At 38.7% G+C, this 24,899-nt stretch overlaps 2 protein-coding genes and 1 long non-coding RNA gene across 3 annotated transcripts in view; 1 reads left to right on the forward strand and 2 right to left on the reverse strand.

The window, feature by feature from the left end:
* Window positions 1-598, reverse strand: part of LOC139150765 (E3 ubiquitin-protein ligase rnf213-alpha-like) — a 45,759-nt gene extending 45,161 nt beyond the window's left edge. The window contains exon 1 of the mRNA XM_070723161.1: window positions 406-598. Coding sequence (XP_070579262.1) covers window positions 406-489 — 84 coding nt within the window. The 5' untranslated portion in view covers window positions 490-598. The remainder of the gene's footprint in view (window positions 1-405) is intronic.
* On the reverse strand, window positions 599-17,881 carry LOC139150766 (uncharacterized). The gene is made up of 7 exons (XM_070723162.1): window positions 17,607-17,881; window positions 10,586-10,816; window positions 8,476-9,821; window positions 6,725-6,822; window positions 6,168-6,395; window positions 2,575-2,795; window positions 599-678 (listed from the first exon to the last, which is right to left on the reverse strand). The coding sequence occupies exons 2-7, from the start codon at window positions 10,725-10,727 to the stop codon at window positions 599-601; spliced, it is 2,115 nt and encodes a 704-aa protein (XP_070579263.1). The 5' UTR covers window positions 10,728-10,816; window positions 17,607-17,881.
* Window positions 17,882-21,619: 3,738 nt separating this feature from the next.
* Window positions 21,620-23,439, forward strand: LOC139151735 (uncharacterized). Its single transcript, XR_011556482.1, has 2 exons — window positions 21,620-21,897; window positions 23,265-23,439. It is a non-coding gene; the product is annotated as an uncharacterized lncRNA (long non-coding RNA).
* The last annotated feature ends 1,460 nt before the right edge of the window (window positions 23,440-24,899 follow it).

A 24,899-nucleotide genomic window follows, 5' to 3' on the forward strand; every position in this document is an offset into this window, starting at 1 on the left:
TATCACCACGCATCAATTTTGCTTCCTCGCCAACTTTCCCGGTCCTCTAGTTTCGTTATCACTGTTTTAGGAGGGCAATAAGACAAATCTTTACAAATAATCGTCAAAATGCATTTCCAGCCTTCACGTTTTGAACAAAATTGGTTTACGACAGTGGAGATCATATGATACGACTTTAACAACAATATTTGGACATGTCTATATGCGTTAGTGTATTTTAAGTGATAATGAACGAACAAATATCATCAAATATCACAAATATCATCAATATTTCATCGTTCATTCTTGATAACTTCAAACCTCTCGAAAAATGTTCTCATGTAAAAATGAATACTTGATCAACTATTGAAGGTAAGCAACGTGCTCCCTACAGTACCTTTTGCTCGTCATTTAGATTGATATTACCTCTTGGACATTGAATCCACTAGTCCAATTTTCTCTAACTGCCATCTCGACGTGTTCAACATTTTCAATTGCATCGATTGCCATTCCTTTGGTTGCAGACTCCCCCGTGTAGAAACCTTCCCATTTGGATAGATTACAAACAACAGCCTTTTGTTTTTCTTTCAAACGTGTAGTTTCTTGATCCTTCCAATGATTAAAATGTATGCTTCAATCGGTCAAAGAAGCTGGATCCATGACCAGGATAGATGACATCATCGTATCTGTTCCATATCCCTGGTGAAATTAAGTGATACTTTAGACAACACCTCCAAAAACATTAGGCCTAATAGTATTTTAAATAGATGTTTGTTTGATTTCGTCGGATAGGTCGAGGGCTTTTCGTGAAACAAGAAACGAGTATCAGATATCAAACTAAGAAACATTTGGACGGAATATTTTACGACATGAACGGTCTCTCTTGATTCACTCTTGATGTTGAAGGATACAATATGATTTTATAGATATTAATAAACTATTCATGCGATCTATGTTTTGTTTCCAGGAATTATTCTTTTCTATGCATAAAAACCGTTCATTAGCCAAGCGTTATACAAAATGAGGACAGGGTATTGTATTTATAGATCCCATCAAAGTTAAAATTGTTTATCATGCTCTTTGTGCCATTTTTACTGAGCAGATGATCTGACTTTGTCACGAGAACTTGTCAATCATCTATACGTCTTCGGTAAACAAATGGTCCACAAGGAAGCGGTCTAACGATCGGTAAGAAATCCGACGGACAGATGTACATGAGGTTTTATGAAAGAAGATCGAATAGCTCGACGAAACCGTACACACACGCGAGCTTCTCCTATAAATCCATAGATATTCTCTAGACTAGTCTAACTACATATCTCAATAAATCCCGTTCGCAATTGCTACGAATACGCAAAGCATAGTCGAGCAATGTGACTGCCATACCGACTTACTTCATTGCAACATTAATACAAACTTGAGCCAATGGCGTAAGAAATATTATGTTGTACACTCGGTGAGAAACCGCCTTCAGAAGTACAAGCAACAAAATCAGATCAAGGGGGCGATGAAACGAGAAATTCCTGTCATCCGAATCATGACGTGAAGACGCATGAGCGATTTATGACTCAACAGCGATTTCATGAATGTGTAGGACTTCGACCACACGTTCGACCACACCGGTAGACTAAAGTGACGATAAACATGAAAGTGAACTGTATATGCTTCAGAATGAACATTTTCAATATCTTTTTTGTTGAAATTCAATGTGTTTACGCGCGCCTTGGTGATACGACCGCGGATTGTATGGAGGCTGCCACTGTAGACGTCGTCTACATCCTTGACAATGTTCGGATTACCATGTCCTTACCTGGAAATCAAATAATGGCCGTTGAAATGGCAACTGGAGTTATTCAATCAGTTCACATCGTCATTTACATTTAATCAGAACCCAATTTCGATATTGAATGTTCTATTTCTAGCGCTGTATTTCGGAATTAGGGGTAACAGTGTCACTTTCTGCGTGACTTCTTTACCGGCTAAACTTATTATATTTAATTGGCAAATAAAAATGGGAATTATACGCATTGAGGAAAGTGCCGCATACTATAAGGAAGATATTGGTTCTCTGTAGTACGCACGATGTCCTCAATGACGACTGGTCAACCCTAGGCGTGCGATATATACCTAAAATTGAAATCAAAAATCAGAAATTGACTCTATATTATTTCAATTTGCAATATTTCACAGGTATGTAATTTGCCATTTGTATGCACAGTTGGTTTGAGTATGTCGCTGCATAGATTTTTGATAAATAGCCTAGCGTGGGCTGGGTGGTGCTCTGCGCGACATGGAAGAGCTAACGCGGGAAAGAAGACCACCGAGCATGCGCAACACATTTTCACTGATAACACATTTCAAGATGAGAAATTCATGAATACCATGACTGCGAGTGTCTGAATCACGTTAGAAACAGAATTTTCCGACCGAGAGTATAGCTGCGATATATTTTGAAGCAACCGCAGAATACATGTATTTCCACCCTGAGAGCAAGTGTAAAATATGAAAACCCTCGAAGGACCTTACGTAAGGCCACTCTGGCGAAATCAATGAAGACGCAAGCATGAGAAACAACTACTTTCGTTATCCACTCACCATCAGGAACGCGATATGCTTCAGGTACAGTGAGCATTCTGTTCTCATGTTCACGATGATCAAAGCGTCTCTTTGGTAAATGTTCCCACATCCACTTCTTATTTTCCTGGACCAGTATCCCGTACTTGTACTGTATGTGTTTGTTGACAAGCAGCCTACTGGGAACTTCTAGAACCCCTTGAACTTTGACAAACTTCTTCGGTAAATCCTTTCCCGGTTCGCTGTAAAGGAATATTTAATTAAGATTATTTTCTTATATTGCTTTCTGGAAATGCAAATCTTCGTGGGAAAGGCTTTTCTTATAATGTTGGACCTGATAACACCCTACATAGAATACAAGCTAAGATCAAAATAAGGTTTCCTTTCTCATCCTCGCGTAGATCGATCTAGACTGGCCGCGTCAGTCTTTCCTTAACTCGCTTGAAAAAAATGTAAATATAAAAACAATGGCAGTCCGCTACCCGCTGTAGAAATTATTGAAATCTGAAACATCACATGTATTCAATGCCTTGCTAACAGTTTCCGGTTTCACTGCTTTTATATCAGTAATTGGATATTGCAAGCTCAAAAATGTATCGAAAATAAAATTAGAAAACCGCATTGCCGGGTGATTTTAGTGACGTACAATGGAGAAACAGCCCCTTTAATTTTTGTCCTAGTCTTACTTCTCTCCCGCACATAGCTACGTGAAGGACATTAAACATACAACCCAGTTGCACGATCAGGAATAAACTGGATTTGGCCATTTACACATGGTCGATTACAAGGCAGACAAGATGTCATTACTTTTCATTTCTTTGTATTATTGCAAATTTTATTCCAGTATTCGTTTTCTGCTGGAGGTAGTACGCTCCTCAAAACTGATAATTTAAACTTTCTCTAAATTTTGACTTAAGTCGCGATTTCTCATATTGTTTTGTCACCACTTATTTGATAACCTTGATCACGGTGTCTATCAATATGGTATTTTTGTCTGTTAATGACTGTCGTTTCTCAGTCATTTTTGTTCGTTATTGTCACTTTATTAAACCTCAAATGTATTGTTTATTCCCGTACATTGGAAGCACTTAGGCCCACTCAGCATGTTACAATAATTTGCTTGTTTGTAGTTATGAGAAAGTGCGCCCGAGGTGTCTGATCGACCACTCATTAGGGAGATTTTGAACTTAAAGACAAATGTTAGCGACATCATCGACAACACTCTATAGACACCTCTCTATTCAACAATCTATAAGGCAACCCCACCTCTGGCGTTGCCCCTATTCGCCCTCATACAAGAAGTCAGTTTCGTTTTTTAATTGGTACGAGGTGTTTTGTTCACCTTCGCTCTCCTGTTTTTTTTGTCGACCCGGTAACTCCGTGAGGTGCTTCCAGCAAGGCAAAGGGCATGTGCCGATGCACCTGGTTGAAGATGCGACACACAGATGTATGTCATGTGGGCTCCAAAAACTCAACAATGGATGCAAACTATTTGAACGTTCATATAGAATGAAGTGCAGAAAGTCGCTCCCAACAGACTAATTAGTTGTATGTTTTCAGAGCTATATGTACAATCGAGTTGCAGCCCGACTTTGACGAGTTGGCCTCCGGTATACTTTGCATACCATGATAGATGACTGGATTAAAGTAAACTCAAACCAGATATGAACTGAATATGCTCACGTGTTTTACAAAAGGTTCATTAATAGTAGTACGCTTCACAGAACAATGAGATATATGTTATCACTATATGAAGCAGGTGTTTTTTAAACTTCGCACAGTACTCTCAGAGTTTAATCACTAATTACAAAACTTTATTTAATATGCGAATGAGCTGTCAATTAACTTGACACTGCTCAATGCTTTATGGGACAATTAGATATCCATCAGATCAACATTTGTAGCACGTTTTATTTAATTCAATGCTGTAATTTTAGAGTAATGTCACTTATTGCAAAGTTCATTAAATATGCAAATAAACCCTACATTAACTTGACACTGTTCAATGATTCATAGCACAATTAAATATTTATCAAGTCAATATCTGTAGCACGTTTTACCAAATTTTAGTGCCGAAATTTCAGAGTTATATACCTAATTAAAAAGTTTATTAAATATGCAAATGAACCCTTAATTAACTTCATACTACTAAATGCTTTACAACACAGTTAGATATCTGTCGTATCAGTATGTGCAGCAGTGTTCATCACATTTGATGCAGTTATTTCGGAGTTATATGACTAATTATAAGACTTCATGGAATATGCAAATGAGCTAATTATTAACCTGACACTGCTCAATGCTTCTCAGTACAATTGGATATTTATCAGATCAACATCTGTAGCAAGTTTCATCAAATTCAATGCTTTAATTTTGGAGTAAAATCACTAATTACAAAGTTCATTAAATATGCAAATGAACCCTTAATTTACTTCACACAACTAAATGCTCTACACCACAATTAGATATCTGTCGGATCAGTATCTGCAGCAGATTTCAACACATTTGGTGCAGTTATTTTGGAGTTATATCACTAATTACTAAACTTCATAAAATATGCAAATGACCTATTTGTTAAGTTGACACTGCCAAATGCTTCTCAGTACAATTAGATATTTATCAAAACAATATCTGTACCCAATTTCACTGACTTGGGTGCCGTAATTTCAGAGTTATATACCTAATTACAAAGTTCATTAAATATGCAAATGAACCCTTAATTAATTTCACACTACTAAATGCTTTACACTACAGTTAGATATCAGTCAGATCAGTATCTGCAGCAGATTTCATCACATTTGGTGAAGTTATATCGGAGTTATATGACTAATAACAAACCTTCATAAAATATGCAAATGAGCTATTTATTAACTTGACACTGCCTAATGCTTCTAACTATAATTAGATATATATTAGATCAATATTTGTTGCAAGTATCATCAAGTTTGGTGCAGGAATTTCAGAGTTATCTCACTAATAACAAAAGTTCATTAAATATGCAAATGAGAAGATAATTGACATGACACTCACAGTATCATCATAATGTTCTTAGATTGTCATCTCTGAAAAGTTTCATGAAATTTTGTGCAGTATTTCTTGAGATATGTCTACACTGTCATTACCGTCTCCATAGGGAAACCATTGTATGGAAAAAAACGATATTGCATAACTTCATTAATATGCAAGCCACACTTACCAAAATCTAATCAGTTCTTGCAAGTAGCACATGGTACCTGTGTACCAAATCTGACTTGAATCCGTTCAGGCGTTTTTGAGTTATCGTGTAAACAGACAGACAGACAGACAGACAGACACACACACACACACACACACACACACACACACACACACACACACACACTAACACACACACACACACGGACAGACAGACAGACATCGCTATGACAATAGCCCACGTGTTTACACACGTGAGCTAAAAAATCACCACATCAGTATATTCAACGCTACTGATATTTCACACTGAAATGCAGTGACATACTGCTGGAATGACATAATTGTAACTTTGGAGACAACATTCAACAGTTCATTATGATGTATCGGTTATGCCATGCAAACGCTGTATATATTTTTGAATTTAATAAGTATACTCCTACCTCACAGGCTCTAAAACAACAGCGCCATCGGGCTCGTCCCAACCCTTTTTCCCAAACACAGGTTCGTCGCCTTTTATTATCACCGTGTGTTTTGCAGGGTCGTAGTTGAAATCAGGGGAAACAAGGACTGTGAATATAACCTTCATCATGACCTCATTTCGACGCAAGGTGCCTTGTCTGCTCCCTCCACGTCCATGCAGACCAGTCCCTCGTTTGTTTTGCTTGTTTCTACATGTATCGTAAAAAAAGGTTAAGTCAGACAAAATGATTAAACTGTATCAAATGACGCATGCAACATGTTGCGCTTCAAGTTCATCGCAGCCAGTTTGAGAACTGGGTCACAATGCCATGAGAGGATGATGCTCAACCAAGACTTCGACATCTAGTTGTTTGCAAAGCTTTGAATACTTAAGTGCAGCGTTTGTCTAATTGATGATGAAGACATGTAGACGCTTAAACACTGAAATGAAACCAGTGAACACGTTTTGCGTTTTGCTGACTTCTGGCAGATAACATCGTCAGTCTTTTATGATATATTCCGTACAAGAGTCACTTACTTCTTTGTCTCTTTCTTGGGTTTCATTGTGTCACTTTGTTGCTCTGGCTTGCGGTAGAAAGTTCCCCCTTTGTCACCTTCAATGCTTGCTCCTCTTGTCTTTTAAACAAAATAGGTGATTAGGTTAGGCTTGTTTAAATTGTTCATTAATTTAAATTCATTGGTACGATTATTTTAGACGTGACCCGTGATTGGATCACTTTGATCCCAGTGATAGGCTCCATTACACATATGCAAAAGGCTATTAATATCGTTGTATATTGGTCGGATATTCAAGGGCGCATTAAACGGTAAATTATGTGATCAACTGATTTGAAATGTTCAAACTGTGGAAATATATGGAAATAAGTAGACATACGTATGTATGAAATGTGAAATATAATCGTTATCTGTACCGACAATTTGCAAAATTGGGAACAAACTGTATTTGAATATATTACCTTTACACACAGTTGAATTTATATGTATTTTTTTTTTTAAAAAGTGTTGAATTTCGGGATAAAATGCTACCTACGAATGTGACAGACAGACAGACGGACAGACAGACAGAGACGGAAAGAAATTTACCCTTATCGGGAAAGGGTATTGCTGCAACATTGAACCTGCGGAAGTGATGGGTGGCTGCAGACGGAATCTCGTAGACTGTAAATACAGTTAAGACTGCCCACAGAGAGACCATAATGTAACAACACCTAGACAAATAAGTCTCGGTAAAAAGACGTCTTGAATTGTAAAACTTACTCTTGGATGCGATGACGATGACAGTTCAATCGAGAAATAGGCTTTATTACATGCCTCGTGAGTGCAAATCAGTTCATTGGTTTAAATAGGAACATCCCGGTGGGGAGTTAGAGGGCCGTGTGAACGGCTGGTCGAAATGGTAAAATTGTTTGAGAATGTTCTACATGTAACCCTCGCAACAGGAGTCAATTTGCCCTCCTGGGGTCGGGCAAATTGTCACCTGCTCTCGGGCACATAAACTAATGTATTCAGGCAATGACATTTTTATTACATGCCTCTTGACAGTTAACGCTATGGCATCTATGCAGGACATTCTCAAATAATTTTACCATTATCGACCAGCAAACATATTTTAATGAAAATCAAAATAGCAGTGTGCGCATGGATATTTTACATTGCCTCTACTTTGATGTCGAAGGGCTTCACCGGACCGGGTAACTATGGAAACCGGTCAGTACATCGTTCGCACGGCCCGCTAACTCCCCGGATGTTCCCATTCAAATCAATGAACTGACTTGCACCCACATCGAGGCATATAATAAACGAAAGGATGGCTACTTTTAAGATGGTATAATTGAAAAATTGCATGGGTCTCACTACATACATGTACTTAAAACGTGCTCGCAATAACACCGATATGCACTATCATTTACCACTCGACATAAGAAGTCAAGATTATACCAGTCGTACTTTTATGAATATTAATGAAGTCACGGGTGTATCAGTCTAACTCTTAGGTGAATTTTCTGACAGAAAATTCCACTTTATCAATACTTGCAAAGCCAAATTTGTGAAAAACATTCTGAATTGTACTCAAATGCTCTCAAGAAAAAAGTCAATTATCCTCACCATCTTAAACGATATGGTGCACCGATACCTTTAGTAGTAGGTACGAACAAAGATGAAATTTGGATAACCTGTATGATTATCGCTATAAAATTGCGTGATATGAAAGTTTGTGACATCTAAAGTTGAATTTAATTGCTTTTAAATCAATATTAATTTACTTACAGCATTTTTAGAGTTGGTATCATGAGCTTTGGTGTCTTGTTTTCCAGACTCTGTCAGGCCGTTTGTGTTTCTGTTACCGCCGCCTTTCTTTCCAGTCAAGGAATGCTCTGTTATTGAACCACTGTTTTCACTGTTCGTCACATTTACACTGCTGGGTTCTCCAGTGTTATGATCACGAACAACGTCTGTGTTTTTGTTGTCTGAAACCTGTAGAAGTTTCTTTTGACTCTCATGTTGAGGTGGTCCTGTTTGTGGGCAGCTGGTTGCCTCCTTGCTTCTCTGGTGAACATTGGTAAGTTGATGATGATCACCTGCTGCTTCGGTTTTATTTGAACCCGTATCAACATTTCTCCCGCGTGACTGGTTTATCACACTTTCTGTGTCTCCAGTCTGTGATGCTTGGCGACTTGCATCCTTTCCGACGGAATTATCGGCAGAGTTTCCGTTTACTTCTTGCTGTACCCTCGGCCTGTCCGATTCATGTTTCAATTGACTCTTATCTCTATATTGGGCCGATTTTTCATTCGCCGCTGCTTCATCCTTGCATGTTGTCGATCTAGCTGTGTCAGTCGATGGTTTTTCATGTGCAGGAATGTTTTCTGGTGATGAAACTTCAGTATCTCTTGAGTTTTTGCTTTCTTCGGTTTGTTGCTCAGGGTTGTAGTACCTTTCATTCTGATTGCTGGTTTTGGAGGAATCTGAATCAGTACACTTACCCTCCGTGTTTGCGGTCGTGGACATTTGTGGTTCCGGTACTTGTTCTGGGGTATGTGCTCCTTCGTTCTTTTGTAGTACAGCATCTTCTCTAAGATCACTACTCAATGGTTGCTTTTCATAGCCTGGAAATTTAGCTTCTGTTACATCTTTAGGAGGAGCTTGGCAGGTAAGTTTTTGTAGCTGCTGCTGAAGGAACAGTATGGCCTCATCAGGATTCTTCAATAGCATTTGCTCTGTCATACCTGCCAGTTGGTCAAACTCTACGCCTTGCCGACTATCGCTTTGACGTTGGGCAGTCGCGGTTGATGTTACCTGACTCGCATTTAAGCACGTTGAAACTTCCTGTTCCACACCAATTTGAATAGATGTTGCGGACCTGTTTGACAGCTGATGTGTATTTGAAATTTCTTTTTCCTGAACAGAATCGGTTTTTTGCGCCGACGTAGACGGGCGAGACTGCAGATTTTCATGCTCACCCACTTGTTGTTGTTGTGGTTTCTTCCGCTGTGATTGTTGAGGTTGTTTCTGCTGACCTGTCTGTGGAGTATGTTCTGCTTCCTCTCCTTCATGCACGGTAGGTGCCACTGCTGACTCGATGACATCATTCTCATTTTTCTTTCCATCCATTTCTTTCATCAAAAATAAAACAGACAATTTATCTTCAGAATACAAAGACAACAGTACATTAGCGTCAATCACAACTTCGTGCCCTTCGTAAATATAAATATTATTTGACGCTTCTATGCGGAAAATCATCGGAGAACACGTGAATTAACTGCATAGAAAGATACATCTTATAAAACTGCAATTTTACGAATTGGCCGATTATAATACATATAACAGAAAAGTCATGATAGTATAGTGTATCAACTGACAAAAGCTTGTATGCGGAGCTAAACTCTGGTATATATTTTGCCCTTTTGTTTTGCTTAAACTTGCAAAACAGTAGTAAATTTTTATATTAAAACAGAGAGTCATAGACTTTTTATGCTAGTAATGACAATATTGAATGCTTTGAACTTGCTAAAATGCAAGGGAAATTGTCCGACTATTTGGTTGGCAGTTTGAGATAATGGAATTAATCTTTTCCGCCCCTAAAAAACAGCACTGTGCATGCTGTAGTTACGTCCGTCAAAGTCCACCAAATATACTTCACGTGAAAAAGACCATTTTGCCATGGCCAGGCACATCCAATCACATTATTTGAGCACGTACTCTCCTTTGTCATCGCAACGTCTAAGACATTTTTGAAAGAAGCGCCTTCTGTGTAAGCTCATAGTGATAAACACTTGATGAGTGTGAGCAACAATTAATTTGAAGGTGAATTTTTCAAAATCCAAGTAGGCCACATAAGTCGATATACCACGGCCGACGTTCATCTTTGCTGACGTACCTGTGTCTTCGGACCTTTTCTTGTCCCCTGACCACTGATCAGCGTCACTTCTCTGCCTCTTGGGATCACATGCCTGGCAGTGTAAATTCTGCTCAGCATCCCTGGGACAACCACACCGTTCACAACCAGGTGGTCTATCCATCTTTCGTTTTCAAGGAACGCATGCACTCAGAATGCAAGATGGATACGATTTACACTCCTGCAGAGCAGTCAGACACGAGAATTGAGTGCCTGAAAATAAAGAAAATTCGGAGGGTTTCATTCAGCGTAGTTAAATAAAATTTAATTCATTTTATACGATAATTAAATGTCCGGCAGATGAAATATCGCTTTTAATACTTGACTTAGTACAGATGCCTTGCGGCGACAGAAGCTTAAGATCCATGTGTAAAATTTGGAAAAATGACTGTATGAAAAGTAATTTTTTCTTCCAGATAAACTTAACACTTTCACATTTCGTCGACATGAATTTGGAATTCTTTTCTTCATTAATTTCAACATTTTAGCATTTTAAAGCAGTTGATGAATATTTCCTATTATGATATTTCTTTGATCACCAATCAGCATTTACCTTGAAAACGGCCATAAATTCATCAACTTTGATTATCACTCTTTCTATGAAATAGCGTATCCAGTCGAGAAAGCAAGACATGAGGACACTGCCAGAATTTTACACTGTCAACAGTTCCTTGTGTCTTCTTGGCCTAAAACACCGTCGTTACTGCAGTGGCAAGTGATCTGAAATGCTTTCGCTATAACAACTGAGAACCGAAGGCTCGAGGGCGAGTGTCGGCGGTACGAGAAAGGCCTTGTACCGTGGCTAGCGAAACGTTCGAACTATACTAACCAGCAAAAGCCACAACGGCACAGGCGACTGTCGACAGTCTACTAGAGTCTTACAAAAATCACGTCTGTGCTTTTAAGCCACGTTGCACATTCTACAATTTTACTGCAAGTGATTGAACGCATGCCCTCGGAGTTCTACATCACACATTGGCAAGACGCTTGACATATTGTGCTAAATTTGCCTTGCCAATAAAATGCTGGTTTCTCCTTCCCGAATTATTTTTATATATCAATGTCAGGTATCTTCGAAAATTTGGCGGGATCAAACTGTACCAAACTCTGCTAAAGCCAGCCAAACGGGGCCACAACAACAGCACCAAAAATAGAACCTCTCTCATACAAAAAAACAAACCGAAACAGATCCATTGTTAGATTAATAACTCGGCCCAGAAAGGTGAGACTTGACATCTCGTGGTCACTTATTAACAAAGCATCGAGCTACTCCAACATAAGCAAGCAATGTAATCTTTATATATCGGAAAAGCTACACATTACCAATGCTGACAAAGCTACGCAATGTCGCCACCAAAACAAATGATATTTATCAAATTTTAACACCGCCTACGATTAGAATGGTACGTCCCATCCATATAAATAAGAGTGTGGAGCTAACAGTCTTTTCACTTCTTTCTGAAGATTGCAGGATACATGAAACTTAAGTAACATATATTATTACTTGAAGTAATTTGTGTTATTATTTATAACGCTCTTCTTTAGCATCGAGCACTGTAATTTCCCACGAGGACATCTGTATACTTCGAGATATATATATATATATATATAATATATATATATATATATATATATATATATATATATATATATATTCCTGAAATTTCAATTTCATGTTTTGTTGTACAACTTCTATTCACCTTTTTTCAGAGGATTATATTAAAGGCAACTGTCAAACATATGCAAATGCACGAAGGGAAACCATTTGTTCCTAGTTTGTGCCATGGACGACAGTGTAAAGTTGAACAACACTTTCAGGTCAAAGTCAAGGTCAAAGTCATGTACGGTAATAAAAATGCCCTTCTAATCACTATATTTTAGTGAAGTAAATTCATATCAGTTTTCAAGCAGATATAAACCAGTTTTGTATAGGAAAAATTTCACAGTATTCACCATAGACATCCATGTATAGTGAAATGACACTTTTAGTGAAATTCCAAAATCAAATTTCTTGTACACAATTGCCCTCTTAATCACCATATTCTAGCGAAGTATATTCATATCAGTTTTGAAAGATAAATGAACAGATGTCTTGTTTTATATTGAACAAAAAATTGTTCATAGTTTGTACCAAAGACAGCTGTACATAGTGAAATGAACTTTTTGGTGAAAATTCAAAGTCAAAACCTTGGGCATCACATTACAAATCTATTAGTTATTTACAATAAACTAGTATGGGGTATAAACAATGATAAGCTAATTGTGGCACATAATTTAGTTAAAATACATGCAAAATCACATAACGGAGTTCGTATTTATACAACACGAATGAAAGAAAAAAAAATATACTTTTAATCAAGCATGGACTCTTGAACATAATTTTACAACATACAAGCAACAACGACTAAAAGGTTCTGTGTTCTCAACTAAAACACATGTAAAACTTTCAGTTTTCTGGCCAGATGGATTTACCCCATTATAATAAACCATTGTAAACAACTTATGACATGTTTATATCGCACTCTGAGTTTCAAAATGAATTTCGCTGCAGCGTAGGTCTACGCATAGCGACATGATGTCAGTGACATCATATTTCTAGTTTCGCCATATGAGGGCGCTCTTCAAAACCAAGCTGGCAACATAACGTAGACTGAACAGACTTGCTCCCCTGCTATCACACAAGATAATTAGCATAGGCGGTGTAGGTCTAGCGACATGACGCCAGAGCTCAGAGGTCAGGCAAGGTCACAACAAATGTTTGCAGCATATCAATATGAAGGCATTCGACATACATATATTTGCAAAATCATTACCACTTTCAATTGCAAAACAAGGTATTTTGCAATGTTTTAATTGTTGAGGAGAGTAAAATTTATTTATCAAACTTTATCTTTTTCATAGTTTTTATCAAAATGTGGTCTTCATTTTTAGTTGGAAAATGGAGTATCCATAGATTTTGGATTGCAAATGTAAATGAGACTGTTTTCAAAAACGAATTCAATGTAAGATACAATCTTCTTCCGGAGATATTGACATACTGCATGCTTTTGAGAGAATTAAAAACTAATGTAAAGAGTAGACTTGTTGTAAATGGGGTTTTCCCCGTCAGTCGTGATGATATTTAACAATAAAAGATAAAAAAAACAACTTTTTCTTCTTCATAGTTTTTATCAAAATGTGGTTCGAGCGAAAGTTTATGGGACCAAAATTTGTTCTGAAATTGTAGAACAAACACAGACTTTGACTTGAGAGAAGGAACATAATGCCATTCGATTTCAATATGTGTTTCGTAGCTAGCTCCCAAGAGGGTAGCAGGGCGTATATTGCTATGAGATGGGAAGATTATAAATGCTTTTCCTCAATGGGATGACCAAAATGACAATGAAATTTCAGCCATCCACACTACAGACATTAAGAAACAAGGTACTGTTATTGCTCCCTCTTCTTTCACAGTGTAAATAATTCCTATGAAGTCGGTTTTTCCAAGAAAGAACGAACTAATACACCACGAATACTGCATTGTACGCGGGGTTTCTATATTTTCCACATCAAGATCTAAATACCTTGTCATTTTCATCTAGGATTTTTCTGGACTAGTTACTTTTCAGATGATAAATGATTTAGACCTGACAACAATTTTCGTTGAAGCACTGATGGTTCTCATTATTCAGCACTTTCCTTGTTTCTTTCGTGTTTTTTCTTGGGTATACGACATTGCTTACTCCATGTGCAAGGGTGGGGGGGAGGGCACCGGCACAGGAAATGTATACATATATCCACCATGATCTTAACCCTCCGGCTCCTTTTTCGCCTAATGAAATCTTTTGACCGATGAAATTATAACATTACGTAGACTTTTGACCCCTGTTTTTGCTTTCATACGATTTTGACCCGCCATTTTGAGACAGTAAGGCTGGAGTTTGACGTCAGTATTTTGGGCTTTTACCTGCGATTTAAGGAAAATTGTTGACTTTGTGCTTGTAGTTAGAACTCTACAGTGCCCAAATCGGGAATGAGTGCCTCCAAGCTATGGCGATACTGGTTTCAACATTTCAGCCTTCAAGTTGCCATAGAAAGTTAGAAAAGGCTGTTGGATGAGACGTCTCTAGAAATGTAAATTTACGTTTTCGAATTTTGCAACACCAGAGACTTAAAAAAATTCTTGGAGGTAGGTGAACCGATGGCTGCAAATAACAAACCCATATTCGTATTGTCATTCAACTTTAAAAGTTGCTATAAAGCTCGAAGATTCTGTGTTCGGTCCCTGTTTTACATGCCTTGTGTGCACATGCACACGGAGGTTTTCCCCGATGCTCACCGTAGTTGTCGAGTACTGGGTACTTACCCGATCACAATCGCAAGGCCCACTGTTAATCAGTGCGGGTAGATATTTTCGATGAGTAAAGTTGGCAAATCAGATCTTATCTGGTTACTTGAATCGTATCACCACCGCAAACAACAAGCATATTGTTTGTCATAGGAATTTCCTATGAATCGCACACTGACTTCTGGGAAGTTTCAGGTGAATAACCTTGATCATTGTTGTGCTTTGCAGGTTTACGTAAAACGAAAGTACACTTGAATACACATTTAATTACTGCTGTGATTAGTTTCAAGTGATTAAAATCTACGATGAGACTTTGTTAACATTCTCATGCTTTTCGCTACACATAAGTAAAGTTTCATGCCATTGTCTTATAGCCGCTCTGCTTCCGCTAAGTACAGAATGGTGTGCCTATTGTTCGGCCTTTCCACGCTTTGAATACACTACAGCATACCATGTATAGGTCGGTTCGCGACTATCGAAGCTATGTGGTTCTGCTCATGAAACATACCCTCGACCTGTCCGATTTCCGAATCAGAGCGCACATGGTAATTCTCGTACTGCGCAGCGCATTATGTCAAATGCAGCTCAAATCTATCACTGTACTGCTATTCTCTCTGAATTCGACAAACATAATTCGATCGCCAAAAGCAAATTATTTATCAAACATTCGAATTCACTGTTTTATCACGTAAGAGATATTCTCTTTTCAATGAAAAGTAAAATTTCCTGTCTAAATAAAAGTATTTTCAAGAGAAGATTTACGTATACCCAATTGTACAGTCCTCAAAAATACGTCTGGGTTTCTCTCGCAATCCTTGCATTTTCTAGCTAGCATTGGGGACAGTTTGTTCGGCCTGTAGGGCGGTGAATTCATGAGGGGTGGGTCACCCTGTTTTTGATTTTGGTGATGGGGGGGGGGGGGGTCGTCACCATGTTTTTGAAATGTTCAATAGATTGGGGCCAGTGTGTATTTGAATTACAATACGGGCTCACGTACTTGCCTAAAACACATTGTACCAGCCACGAATTTCATCATTCAGTTGCATTTTTCGGCACGTCCTTCGGTCGCATAACTTTCATATATAAGACATTTATTTTGGGATGCGATATTAGAGATATCTGGATGTTTGCAAATTGAAAGTCTGTTGTGCAAAGTGTACTAATCAATATAAAATCAGCTGTTCATATGAAAAGCATGACAAAGTCCTGATCCTCTTTTGTTTTCTCTATGAGAATTCAGTATAAGAGAAAGCACCATGCACTAATATTTCACAATCCATTCGATACATTTGCAAACACTGGGTCGGCGACTATCTTCACGACGCATTTGTGGAAGGCTATACTAATTAACTGCGTCAAAAATTTTACCGAATCAGAGCAGCCGATACATGTCGGGGATGTAAACGAACAATCACAGAATACGATATATAGATTGTGCATCTCATGATTGGATATTTGGAGGACAAGCGTGAGACCTTGAGTTGAGTCAGGAGTTAAAGGAAAGTGGTCGTCGCAACTGCCCATGTGCAACTTTCTTGTTTACAAACAATGTATTTCATGCACTATATATAGATGCATCGTGTCAACATAGCTGCAACGTTTAAATTTTACTATGTACATTATGACAAACATGTTTTAACTTTCATCAATCGCCAAGGTAGCTTGGATACAGTGTTTATATCGGTTGTAGGGGTCCCTAGCGACCTTTGAGCGCCGTTCCGACGACCACCGCCCTTTAAGCGATAAAACCGGAAGTAACTTAGCGAGAATAGAGTATGTCGTCGATTGGCACCTTTCCTAATCTTTGTTGCGTTTTCTTTTTAATTTTAGAAAGATTAAGCTTATTGCTTTAACAACGACAACAACAACAATGATATATAATATATATATATATATATATATATATATATATATATATATATATATATATATATATATATATATATATATAATTTGTATTTCACCTTTTGTTTGACCTTTGTCGAAGGGGGATCACCCTGTTTTTGAAAGTTGGAATAAGGGGCTCAGCTACTTTTTGACGTTCGCAAAAAATAATCCACCCCCGAAGGCCGATGAAACTGACCAGTCCCTAAACAGCTGTACATCTGTGGTTTCATTTTGATTCTAACCACTTTTTTTAATTTTCGGCAGGCGTCTTTTTTTCTGTGTCATGAGTTCTCTTAATTATTGTGTTTCGAAGAATGGGTAGTTTCAAGCGTCGAGGCTTCAGTCCTAGTATACTTTGATCGTTTCCGAGTAGGCCTACGACTAGTTCCACGTAGTAGGTGATATGCTCGTGAAGACAGACAGACAGACACCTAATAATACTTAATCGCGCCAACTTTCGCTTTCTTTTCGAAGGGGGGTGCTGCTAATGTTACAGGAACAATATTTATGTCGGCGACTTGCACTCAATTTTCCTTCCTATATCTTATGTGGGTTTTAAGTACAGCGCTATGGTGTGCTAATGTTTCAATGCAACTATATCACTTGTATCATAAATTACGGTAACTTATTTACGAGGTTCGCCGGGTTATTTTTGTCAACAACACTAAAATCGATTTTACAACACACTGATTACAGTTATGCTTTCCCACGGGCTGCAATTTGATTCAGGTTTGATTGTTTAGCATAAAGTGAAAACGTTGGACTGCAGTTACTTTTAACAACACTTACCTGCAGGGAAGTAGCCAACGTCTATTTATTAATGCCAATTTCGGTTCATCTCGCTTGACTCTCTGGTCTTGGCGTCTGACGCTTACCTCTGTGCTGGCCTCAGGTCCGGGCTCTTATTTCTTATACTGTGTTTTCACTGCTGTGTAGCACAATTTTGTTCTTTCTCTGACTCATCTGCAACTTGATTGTTTGAGTGAAATATCTGGTATTTCTAATATATTTTCGTACGAGGTCGCGCTATCGTCGGGGATTTCCTATGAATAGTACTCAACTTCTGGGAAGCACAGGCCAGGGTCCTACGTCACCTATTCATACATCTGATGTGCGCCCTCTATATCTCGGCAATGTTGTATCACAGTCAAAGCGTGTACTGCAACTTTCACATCACTAGAGCCTGAGGTAACAGTAGCTAAGAAAGGTATATGAAAGTGATTGATATTTATCAATATGAAAATAAAAGAAACCCCAACAAAGATACTTTCAAACAAAACAATGACAAGTCAGAACAAGAGTTACACCCGCAGTTTTTACCCCTATACTTTCAAAAGTTGACCAACGATACGTTGATAAAATGCAGACCGTCATCATTTGGTGGAAAATGTAGATTTTGGGCACCGTGAGTTGCAAAATGCAGACTTTTGAACTCCCATATTGATTGGAAAATTGTAGAGATTTTGGTTGTAGTTAGACGGAACCATGTCGCTTGGATTTTCTCGGCAGCAGTTACTTGCTTGGCCATCGCTTTCACTTCACGTATTACGCAACAGTCTGCCAGACTGTACTATCATCTTGTTTCATTTTCTCCATCACCTTACCACTAATGGAATTGTCTGCTCAAGTTTTTTTCAATTTACTTTGTTTTGATATTTAGATGCAGACAGACTTGGGGCAGGTGTACATTCTAGACTGAAAGATCCGTCCCTCACGCTCCCTCAGAGGGCGGAGCGTTCTCGAGCGACGGATCTTTCAGTCTAGTGTATATACTAGATTTAACTGTCCAGGTATCGGGACTGAGTCCCCTACCCTCCCTTCGAACCCCCGCCGCAACATCATGACCTACAATGTTTTGTTGCATATGTCAGCTACAGTTTCCAGGTCTATTTCTCAAACCTTGTCAACATTTACATTATGTTTCCTTCATAAACCAATTAGGTCCGGACTTGAATTCAATCGACGACAATAAAAAGGCATGTCACACAATGACACGGCCAGCATTGATGAATCAAATACTGGATATTTACCCGTTTTAACTATTGTTGGAAAAGGTCACGAGAAACTAGTTCATGCACGGAAGAAATTTACTAAAGAAATTGTCAAAGTTAGGCTACAGTAACTGTAGCTTTAACACGAAGAACAAAAAGTGAAACATTAAAATTTTCTCTGGCAATGGCATTGGGCGAGGGGACTCATGGAATTTTTAGTCCCCAGACTCCTACGAACGTTGCCGAAAACAGCCCAGAGGAAGTATTCGTTTCCATGGGCGATCGATGGAGACAGTCATATGGTCGCCAGGTACGACAATGCCACATAATGTTATTATCTGAGCGCAGGTAGCAAAGATTTAGTGCAAAAGTAAATAACATCAGGAAGATTTGGTCTTCCCGGTTGAGGCGAAATTACACATGTGGTATGGCATATTCATTATCCAACTGGAGATGCTTGCTGTACACGTGTACACACGACTTGTATCTGCGGTGTAAGTTGGCCGGGACAAAGTTAAAGAGCACAAAGATGAACGCTTTTTCGAAGTCCGAGGTGAAAAGAACTCAGTAATATTCATTTTTAGGTATCGTAAAGCAAACAAATAAACATAAACAGTACAACGGTAATTTGTTTTCAGCAAGGACAGTTCGTGAATGATTATGTTGAGTAGAAATATTTCAAGCCGTTTTGCTAGACGCTATGTGCATATTTTGTGTCAGAATTGAATTCCGACGAGAGGAGATCGGTCTCAATTTATGATGTATCTTCAGCCACCCCTTTTTCAATTCAATCAATTAAGGTGATGATGTCAGGGCGTTACAATGGTTGACAGGTGACTGCTTTCAAAACGAACATTTACAGCCAGGGTAGCTGGCATGGACACCTATCTGCTGCCCGGAAGCTCTTTTAGCAATCGCAATATTTACAAATGTCGAAGCTAAAAGCCTACGAACGATGTGGTCAATTTCAGATCATTCACGATATTGCAACATAAGTATCTGCTTTACAAAGCTTTTATGCACGGTCAAAAAACAGTTTTCTTTTAACTAATTCTAGTAACTTTCGTTTTCGTATTTTATTTAGTTGTCGTACAGTCGTGGATATTCTTTTGTGTGGTTTTTTGATCCATTCACCCTTCATACCAAAAAGAGAACGAAGTAAACGAAAACGCAAAAAACGAATGTGGCTGTAAGAAGAAACAAAATAGAAGAAAGCACGGAAACGAAAGCTACTAAAAATATAATAGTGTCAAAATAAAAGAAAACGCATGAAAACTAAAAAGAAATGTGCTGAAACGAAAGAAAACTATCGGAAATGTAAGTCAAACCTCATGAAAACAGAATCATGGAAAATCACGAACACATAACTTTTAAATTAGAAGAAAAAGGAAACTATAGCCCCATTAGCATATCTTTTCGCTTTTGCTTACCAAAAAATATAATCCAATCTGCAGAGAGATGTTTTTTAATCCCCTTTGTTAATACTTATTGTCCTTTGAAAATGTCACTATTTCAATTCTTTGGCGATGGAATTGGTTGATAAAATTCAGGGGCTTAATATATTTCGACTTTGCGTCCATGATTGAACAGGTTGCGTGAGGGTACACCCGCGTCGGCTACCTCAAGGCATTGCTTGATCTATCCGGAGGCACCGTCGGCAGTGGTTAGGGACTGGACATAGATTGCAGGGAGGACTGACAATTTCCGCTGACAATTGCCGCTGTTGCTGAGTGATTCAGGTTGCACCGTCGCGCGTTTTTAAAATTCTTATTGATATGAGTCCTTCACAGCTTTGTGGACAACACAGCAAGGACAACTGCAGTCATCCTGTCGACTTCGAGAGAATGTTACCACATCTATCCTGGACCACCGTCCCTCTATTGCCTGGAAATATACTTGTGAACATAAGCAATTGTCAGCACGTATACTGGAACAACATCAAACGTTTGATGGGGAAATAATAGCTGTTCGCCTCCCCCGCCCCGCCCCCCCCTCGCATTATGATTTGAATAATTCCCATTCCTGTCAAGCTGTCCTCACCAGAAAATTCGCCCGCTTCCCCTCATCCCAACATCTTTTTCCGCTTTGCTGAGATTTTGCACTAATCCCTGAGCACAACCACAGTCACTCGTGATCTATTCAGCTCTGGGACTATTCGCCCCATAGACGTGTGTACATATGCGGGTTTTTTCTCGCTTATATACACACGTCTATGGGGCGAATAGTCCCAAAGCTGAATAGATCACGAGTGACTGTGGCACAACCAAACCACTGTGACGCCGGGCTACACTAGCTACACGGCGAAAGGCCCCTGTGCCTGCAGGTGACGTGCTCGGAATTGCCAGTGCAGTATACGCAGAGAGAATATTATGTATTTACATCTCTCAGTTACGTTATCAAGTTGTAAACTGGACACTCCACACGCCTGTGCCTGTGCCCAGACCCTCCCACCCCACCCCCCAAAAAACAAACAAACAAACAAAACCCCCAAAAAAACCAATAAATAAATAAATAAATAAGTAAATATAAGTAAATAAATAAATAAATAAAACAAAAAACCAAATCGCCGCGATACACGCGTATCGACAAGTTCGGAAACTGTTGTTCCTAACAAAAAGGCAGAATTTATTTCCACTCCATGTCTATTTATTGTATTTTGGGGTGTGATTTCAATTCAAATGCATGATTGATCATAGAGTATTGCACAGAAGATAGCAACGCTATTGCTACTTAAGCTTCCAAGGCCCATAAGCTGTAACTTTTACCTATTTTTACCTATTTTTTGTTAATTAAAACATCTTGAAACGTCAATAAAATATGTCTAGTTCTTGCAAAATTATGTGTTTTGGTAAAAATAAATCGTAAATTACCTCCCCCGCAGACGCACAACCGCTAAAAAGTCAGCCGCGCCAAGCGCCAGATTTCAAATTCCATAGCCTATGTTTACACGCGCCAGGGCTGTCACGTGGTAAAGATCGCAGAGAGTGATGACGTAATGATCACGCGAGACCTTCGATATTTTGCGTGAAGGAGAAAGACGTGCCTGTGAGGTCACGGACCACTTGTCAACATCAACAATGGAGAAAGGCGTAAGTAAATTACCTATATAAATACTTCTGTTGTCTTTGATGTTACGGACCGGGCGGAAGTGTGCATCCTTTGTATTGATTTTGTAACTGATTTCTTTGGCAAGCCGGGATTTTAGAAGTCTATGGCAATAAACACTTTCCAGCCGGTTTTATTTTCCTGTGTCGCGGTGCGGCACCAAACATTGTCCGTGTATCATCACCAGCTATCGTGAATTACGTTTCCACTTTTATTTGGGGGGGGGGGGGATTCATCTAAATTGTCAAAATCGTAAAATTGTTTGGAATACCATGCTCTCTTTGAGCGAGTTCCTTTTGTCGTTTTTCTTTGGCTGTTGTTACTGAACATGTAGAACATTAGAGCTCCGAACCCGGTGAGTAACGGTACTGTACGTGTACTAACTGTAGTGTCTGTCTGTAAGACTGCTATGCGTGGACCCGGGAGCGCAGTCTATGTGGAAACACATGCTATTCGATAGCTTTCTAGCGATGGTGTTTGCCCAGACTATTAATCTCATAAAATACACATTTGATCCGCATAATTGCTGCTCTCGATGATCGACGACAGTTGAAAGTTCATAGAGTGACCGTGATGTCGGCACAGCAGCCTGAGCACGCCTGTACATACATCGAGATCGCGAAGGCGCATACAGATGGATTCGTCTTTGACACAGGGTAGGGGCCGGGCATGGAGGAAGGTCTATGTGTATGGTAGGGGTTAGAATGAAAATGAATAAGGGCTGATGTATTACATGCGAATCAAAGCACTGGTATTGTTTTTAGGACTGGCATTGTTCACTTTGAAAATAAAAGAGTTCGATTTGCATTACATTGTGAGAGAAAAATACTGTCGAAAACTGTCACCTTTTATCATGTTATTTCACTTGTCTCAGATATTTTTTCAATACTGTACACGGAACAATATGCCCCAGTTCATGACTTGTAATCCAGATGGTGGTTGGAAAACAATGTTGATATTGGATTTCCTTGTTATGACATGGTGATCTATTGTCTTTTGTGCTAGGACAGTAAGTTCAAATAATACATTTGAAGGGCAGAAAATGGCTGGAAATGCACAATCCCGCAGTCGACTCAGTGTTTTGTTGAAGATTTTTTTCTCTGGCACGGTGGATTTTTGAAACCAGCGACTGTTAAACTGAATAAATGCTGTTTCTGTATTTAAAAAAAATATATTTTTGCCAAGAGTACAACCGTAATGTTTTTCGGGGGGAGGGGGGTAGCGGGTGTGTTTTTGAGTCAGCTAACATTTGGACCAAACAAGTAGACAGCTGTTTCTGTAGTTTTAATAGATTATGTTTATTTATTGACCAAAATTCTACCTCATGCCATTGTTCTGTTGCTTTTTCCAGGTGGAAGCATTTTGAGCCCACAGACTTTTTCTTACGTGGAAGCAAGACACTGCTGTTGTTCATCACTTTTATACATAATGTTTTTCTTTATTTACAAAAGAGCTAAATGATGTGAACAAAGTGTATTTTTATGAATGTAAATAAAGATATAGAGACATTCTATTTTTCCTCCTTATCCTGTTAATTTGCTAGATTTTTTTACATTGATGTTATGACAGTGTACACGTTGACTGGCCATGAGGGTAACAGCATAGTGTGTATCATGAGGGACTGTGAGTTATCCCCCAAAAACAGACTGTTTCCCGAGGCCAAAGGCCCAGGGAAACATTTTGTTTTTGTTTTTTGGGTTTTGTTTGGGGGGGGGGGGGGGTGACTCAGAGTCCTGATGGGTTAAAGAATTTTGCTGTTACCCAAAAGCCAGTCAATATGTGTTTTGCAACACACCTAGCATTCCAAATGAAGCAAAATTGACTGATATAAATCAGAGTGTGTGACTTTGTGGAAAAACGTGAATGCTACAGACTCCAGGCTGTGATTTTCATATTTTACTGGAAAAATGGCAAATATACTTACAGTGCAACTAAAGACTAAACAAAGCATTTGTTGAACATGTTACCTTGGTGCACTGAAGGTAAGTGGCCTAAAAGAATGTCAAGGACACTGTGCTCTCACCGTGATTAGCTACCTAACACAAAACACAAACGTGTTCATCCAAAGTACCCCCCACCGGTCTTCACCAAATATCACAGTAATAGGTACCTCATGCATTTTTCAAGCATCAACACATATATACACTGGACAGATGGATACCTTTTGCATATGCTCCTCTGTCATACATCCACATATCAAGGTAAGTTCAAAATATAGTCAATGACTCCGTCCACTTCCATACAGTGACAACATATTTACACGCAAGCTGAAAAATGCGAAAAAGGCCCTTGTAGCTGCTGAAATATCTTGAAGTTGATAAACATGAAGTCAAAAATCACTAAAGGACACCAGAAAATTTGGAGAAAAAACTTGACTGATGACTGTCCAAGAAAAAACAGACCTACAGCTGTAATTGTTAAACTAGAATTAGATATGCACATAATAAGTGAGATAAATACCAAGTCATCTGTACGGGGTGTACCTATTGTAAATGTTCAGACATTGATTGAAGGACGTGAAAGGTCATATGAAGGTTACCCAAAATCTGGTTTGAAAGTTTTGGTCCCATACTGGTCATTATTTTCACACAGAAAGTAGCTCTGTAGTGCTATTGGGTAGCCTGGAATTAGGCATGCCCATATTTACTGAGATGCACAGGTCAAGGGTTACCCAAAATTTCGGAAATAACTTTTGGTCCTATATTATCCTTGTCGAATAAAACCAGATCCCTGACACGATTATGTAGCCTGAAATAAAGTACCTGGATGTGAATAATGTCAAGGGTCATTCTGAAATTACGGGATAAATTTTAGTCCTTTACTGTGCCATGTCCAAGGGAAAACATGACCTCCAGCACTTCATTTGCCTAGAATTAGGCATGTGCATATTTTAAAGCTCAATAAGCTTTATCTTTTGGCTATTTTTTTAGAACTTTTTTTTTGTGGTTTCCTTACACTTTTCTGCATTGAATCTCAAAAACTTTAA

Source organism: Ptychodera flava, chromosome 15 (genome assembly GCF_041260155.1).
Source record: "Ptychodera flava strain L36383 chromosome 15, AS_Pfla_20210202, whole genome shotgun sequence".
Lineage (NCBI taxonomy): Eukaryota > Metazoa > Hemichordata > Enteropneusta > Ptychoderidae > Ptychodera > Ptychodera flava.